The sequence below is a fragment of the Frankliniella occidentalis genome, unplaced genomic scaffold (genome assembly GCF_000697945.3).
Source record: "Frankliniella occidentalis isolate FOCC.00 unplaced genomic scaffold, Focc_3.1 Scaffold47, whole genome shotgun sequence".
In the NCBI taxonomy this organism is placed as follows: domain Eukaryota; kingdom Metazoa; phylum Arthropoda; class Insecta; order Thysanoptera; family Thripidae; genus Frankliniella; species Frankliniella occidentalis.
Genome location: NW_026267177.1, coordinates 365724 through 371528, shown reverse-complemented (window position 1 = coordinate 371528; position 5805 = coordinate 365724). Strand labels below are relative to the sequence as shown.

The window sequence follows — 5805 nt, the reverse complement described above, 5'->3', positions numbered from 1 at the left end:
GCGGGATGGCCTGCCCAACGTGTGGCAGGCGCTACCATCGCGGGAGTGGGTGCGGGGCGCATCAACCAAATCTTACATGTTTTAAATGGGGAAGACACCAACCCCTGTTTGTTCGTCTGCAATGCTTCAAGGTGCTGTTTAATTAATTCAATTCGAAATCCGAAGTCTATTTTGCTCGCCGCGATGACCGTTGTTAGATTCTCTTGCCTAAAGTCTCGTCAAGGGAAGAAAGAAATGGAGACAAATGTGATTTTTCCAGATATAAACACTTTATTTATTAAATCAGAGTGGGTAACATTTTTGATACCAATAAAAAAGGTGCCCATTTCTTTAAAATACAAGAGAATATATCAAAAATAATAAGATAGTACCCCTGTAGTAAGAGATATGTGTAGCAGTTACGTACCTAAACCTTCGACTAGAAAATTAAACAAACTTTCTTTTTATTTAAAAAGTATCACTAGTCCCGTCTTATAATAATAATGATATTCAAATTTCAGATCTGCTCACTATAATGATAGATCTGAGAGCAGTAGGTTAAGTACACCATTGTGTAGTAAACTAACTATCCGTAAATCCCAGAATAGAGTAGGTGCTGCTCACGGGGGGTAAGGACCTTATACGGAAATATGTAATACATTTGAAGTAATGTACTTCATTTTTTTAAAATATTATATTAAGGTTTCCTTGATAATGAAGTATTATTAGGATATTGAAAGTCACAATATATCAACATGATAGTAGTCTATGATCAATAATACTGGTCCCCATACATAAGTAGGCAAAGTGAAATGGACGGAATTACCATTAGAATACAGTATATGTTATGAGAATAGATGGACAATTAACAATGCAGAGTGCAATGTCGTAAGTTTAAATACAATCTGTTTATATAGCTAATACAGCAATAATGGTTTATTGTTAGGAAGATAAAAACAAAACAAACAAAAAATACCAACTTGGAACAAGGGAAGTTTTGCTTGAATTATACCTTGTCAGTGACAACCCAACTATCGGAAGATGTAATCTATAGATGGATTGCAAAATTCAGGTTAAAGAAGAGTTAAAAATATAAAAACATGGAATAAATATCTGACAAATTTTCCTTTTTAAATAAAGGAGTGTAACAAAATCTGGCAATAAACAAACACCCTTATATTTAGATGTACTTCATTGAATGAGTACAACTTTGACTAGAATTATCAGATGGATGGAATGAATTCTTTTCACTTTGTCAGTTGACCTGATATATGGCAGTGATTGTTTCATTATTTTCTTTTTAAGTAGAGATATTTTAAAGCAATGTCTTAAACAATTAAAAGGACTATCTTCATGAATCTATGGATTTTGATCTCAGTTCCGCAGTATAATTTACTGTTGCTTGCATCCATCTTTTGAAGTCTTTTTCTTTGATTTTTTCTCTAGAGAGGCAGTTCTTCTCTGTCCTTGTATTGGCATATAAGGAGGTGCGGGGCTACCACAGTTATCTTCCACATAATCTGTAACATAAAAGAACTTCAATAAGAAAACATCCTTTCAGTTTTTTATGTAATTTTCTTATGGTCAATACTAAGGAGGTAATAATTTTTTAATCATACATACCGAGCTGACTACTGGTAGTCACAGGTGAAGTTCTCACATCTGCAGCATTGGGTGGTGATCGCCTAGGGTAGGTGGGGTCAATAACTACGGCAATATTGCGAAGGGCGTCACTTGGGCCAAAGCCACTGATGGAGCCAGGAGGTGTGACAGTTGGGGATGGGAGTTCCTCAATTGCCTCAGGGTCAGGGAACCTAAAACAAGAAAACCATAGATAAGTAATTAAAAAACAAAATAAAGGGAAAATAAAAATAAGATAAAAATTGCTGTAGGTAGAAATTGTGCTAGGTACAGAAGTAGTGTGTACTGAACCAACCTTCGGCGCCCTTTGGCTTGACCAGCCTTGTTAGATAGTTCACTATTTCCTGGTGAACCAGGGTGGGAAGCTGGTGGTACTGGTGACGGCTGATGTGGCAAGCTGTAACATCCTTCTTCATCCTCGGTAGCAATTTGAGAATAGTTGGGTGACAAAGGGGAGGAGGTGCCAGACCCAGAGGGCCCAGGCCCAGGCCCACACCCAGATGGCCCTGCTCCGTCCGTTGGTTGCTGCTCCTGTTGCTTTTTGAGAAGAGCTTTCTGCTTGGCACGTTCCCTTGCCCTCTTAAGTTTTGCCTTTTCCTAAAACAAGTAATGTCGCACATTAGGAATTTAAATTATTAAGAGTTTGATGACATAAGTAATGATAAAAAATACTCAGACTTACTTTTTCCTGAAGCATGCGAGCAAGTTCTTGATCTTGAGCTTCCATTGCAAGTAATCTATCTCTATCTATACCTTCCGCACCTTCACGTTCTTCCTGCTCTTGAAGCTGTCTTGCTAATTCCTAAAAATAAAAAATGTAATTGAAAAATAATTCCAGTAGTGGTGAATTTGAAACAAAACGTCTGTTCACTTCTTCATTGGCACTGGAGGTTGAAGCAGAGAGCTGTCACAATCGTCGAGTGTCACTCTAGTCATGATTTGAAAAGTACATGCACTGGAGCTGACACAAGACTACTGTATACAACCAATCTTCCAAGTAGCAGTTGATAAGCCTGGAAACTTTTAAGTACAAAGCAAGTAGAAAAAAGAAAGCTATTGATTATTAACTTACAGCATCTTTTTCCTCCTGTAGACGACGTGCCTCCTCCTCAAAAATATCCTCTGGAGAAGGGAATTCATCACACAATTGTTGAGATGGCGTGTGCCGGGAAAGATTCATCTGTCTAATTTGTTGTGCGACGTCCTCTGGTGCTGGAGAAGCAGAGATTGCAGGTAGACCAATAGAGTTGTAGTCTCCATGGCCTTGTGCCCCGTGCGATTGCCGGACGGCTCGCGGGGGCGTGTGGGAATGGAGATGACCAGCAAACACCGCGCCAGCAACGTCCTGCCCCGCGCCTGCAACATGCCCATAGGGCTGGTCCGACAGCAAAGCAGCTCCAGATGAGGAAGAAGCACCTGCAACAAAAGGCATTTGTGAGATTCAAAGGACCCCACGGAAGCGGTAGAGTAAACTCTACAGAGCTGCAAGACATTCTCCAGACTTACCTGCTACAGGACTTGTGCCAGGCTTAGGGTAAGCTCGTACATTTGAGACAGGAGGAGGAGGGTTGTACAGAGGGCTTGCGCTGGATGCTTGCCTTGGTTGTCTTGGAGGCAGGAGTTGCGCTTGGGGTGACTTAGGGGACTGAGGAGAGTGTGGAGGTAACTGAGCTGGTGATCGGCTTGGAGGAGGCATTTGCCAATGCTGAGGGTGCACATGATGCTGCTGCTGCTTTTGATGCTGGTAAGCAAATTCCAGATCCAATCGCTCACGTTCCCTCCTCTCCTTGTCAAGCTTTATTTTCTCTCGTTCCTAAAATTTGAAGCAATAAGACACATTGTAATAATTTGCTATAATTAGTAAACAACAGGATGTAGTAGAAAAAGGAAAATATGTACACAATGTAGGAGTAATTAATATGTACAAAACAAACATTTAAAATAATTACAAATTTAAAAAACACCATGGAAACATTGACAACATCTCATGCCAAACAACAATAAAAATTGTGAGGAGTGCAAAGCAGCAAAAACTTGGTGCATGCCTGAGATTTTCTACTGTGTGTGTGAAAGGATTTAAGCAATAAGGCTCTACAAGTATTTAGAAAAATGATGGCTTATTTACAAGAATCACAAGCCAGGCACTAATGCAAATAAAACCTGATGGATGCATTTTGAATATAATAATAGGCAATATGCCACATGAATACTGTAGAACAGCTGTGCACATCAATGGTAAATAGAATATTAAGATAAAGAAAAGAATACAGACTCATTACTTTCCAATTGATTACAATGATTTGTATTGTCAAGGAAACAAAATAATGAGTTTGTGTTCCTTAAATAGAATTAACTACAAAGAAAGCAAAAAGCATATACCACACGCGTGTTAGACACAGCCACAGCCACTTGTCCTGGGCGAACCTGAATCTGCCTGGCTATCTCTCCATCTTGCTGTTCGCGTTGCATTTTACGCAGTTGTTCTTCTCTTTCCAGGCGAGCAGCTAACTGTCGGGCTACCTGTGCATCATATTGCTCCCTGCAAGTGGACAAAAGAGATCATGAACAGAACAATACTTATCATCATTAATACATGAGAATTTCTGAAGGAGAACATAACAAAAAAAACACGAAAAAAAATGGCTTCACACAAAATTTTAAAACAACAAAAAATCTTGCAATCTGGTCAAACAAAACTTACTGTTCTAGGACACTTTGGTGGTATTTTGCCAATGCCTCCTCCTCTTCCCTCTGCTGCTCACTCTTTGCAAGGGGAACATCCTGTCTAACGACAGCATTTCGAGACTTGTTTCCAGTGTAGTGCTGCTCAACTGAAAACAAAAGAGAAGACAGTATAAATTAAACACTGAGGTAATTTTTTTTTACAGGTCTGACAGGCACAAATAGAGCAACAGCAAGGCGAGTACTGCAAACAACAAAAAACATCAAGCGAAACAAGGACAGGAATTTTCTCTTTGCAAAATATGGGTGTAAAAATGACTGGAAGCACGCAGCGCAGCAAAAGCTCGTCTGGGCTTCACCTAGCGTAGCTGGAACAGAGTCCATCCGCGCAGCGCCGCGCTCCCTCCTGGAAGGTCTGCCCCGCCCTTGCAGTTCCGCCTGGAGCTGATCGACGGCGAGCCGAAGCCGCTGCAGCTCGCAGCAGAGCGACCTCTCCAGGCTCCACATGAGCTGCTCGGCGGCGGCGGCCAGCCCCGGAGCAGCCCCCGAGCTCGGCCCCACGGCTTGCTTGAGCGCGTGGGTCTGGTTGAGCAGGACGACGTGCAGGCGGCGGAGCTCGGCGAGGATGCGCTGCACCTTGCGCTGCAGGGGGTCGTGGGCCGTGTACGGCGAGGGCGCGGCCGGGGGGCAGGCCCGGGGGAAGGCCCTGCCAGCCCTGCCAGCCCTGCCAGCCCCGCCGCGCGGCGAGCTCCTCATGTCGCCATGGCGGCGGGGGCGGGGCCCAGTCGGCGGCGTCGGGCAGCACGCTGGAGGCCCGCGGCCCTCGGCGGGCGCTGGCCGCTGGGTGACTGAGGACGGCGACACAACAGGACAGCGACGGCGCCGCGTCAGCCGCGTCTCCACAATGAGTGTAACCTTAGCAGCGGCCGGGTCTCGGTCCGCTGTCCTGTCCGCTCCGCACCGACTCACTTGTGCACAACAACACCCCTCCCGGCACCGACTCCCCCGCAGGGAGACGCACGCGAATACGCACCTTCCTCCTTCTGCAGCTTGTAGGCCAGGGCGCCATCCTCGTGCACCAGCCACTCGCGACAAACTGCAACAGCAACATAAGCATTCGGTTAGACACCTGTGAGCTTCATCGGCGCCCAAACACAACAACACACTCCCCGGCCACCTACAGCAGGACCAGGACCGGCAGGGCGAGGACGCGGTGCGCTGCTCCGAGCGGTCCGCGGCCGACTGACTGCCGGCCGCGCCGACCCGACCCCGCCCGCGACGTCGCCGACGCGCTTGGGCGCGCCGCGGTGGTACCCTCCGGCCCTGCTCGGCCCGGCCGCGCGAGTACCCCCGGGTACGACGCCGTGCTCCGGCCGGGTGGACGGTGGACGCCTCTGGCCTCTCCCATATCTGGGAGGGTGCGGGAGCATTCCCACGGCGGCCAGGCCAGGCCCCGGCGGCGGGCGCATGCGCACCGAGGAGCGGCGCGTCGCGGCGCGTCGC

The 5805-nt window shown here is 46.2% G+C and overlaps 1 protein-coding gene across 4 annotated transcripts in view; it reads right to left on the bottom strand.

Annotated features, from left to right (window-relative positions):
- Positions 1–247: 247 nt before the first annotated feature.
- The window catches only part of LOC113207884 (mediator of RNA polymerase II transcription subunit 15), a 16860-nt gene continuing 11302 nt past the window's right edge, over positions 248–5805 (bottom strand). Inside the window, exons 2-10 of one of the 4 annotated variants that reach the window (XM_026424624.2) lie at positions 5336–5398; positions 4322–4451; positions 4000–4159; positions 3127–3433; positions 2693–3036; positions 2303–2422; positions 1916–2217; positions 1603–1793; positions 248–1499 (exon numbers count right to left, since the gene is read on the bottom strand). In XM_026424624.2, the coding sequence (XP_026280409.1) occupies positions 1372–1499; positions 1603–1793; positions 1916–2217; positions 2303–2422; positions 2693–3036; positions 3127–3433; positions 4000–4159; positions 4322–4451; positions 5336–5398 (1745 nt within the window). In that variant the 3' untranslated portion in view covers positions 248–1371. The other 3 variants (XM_026424625.2, XM_052267159.1, XM_052267160.1) reach the window with 3 other exon arrangements.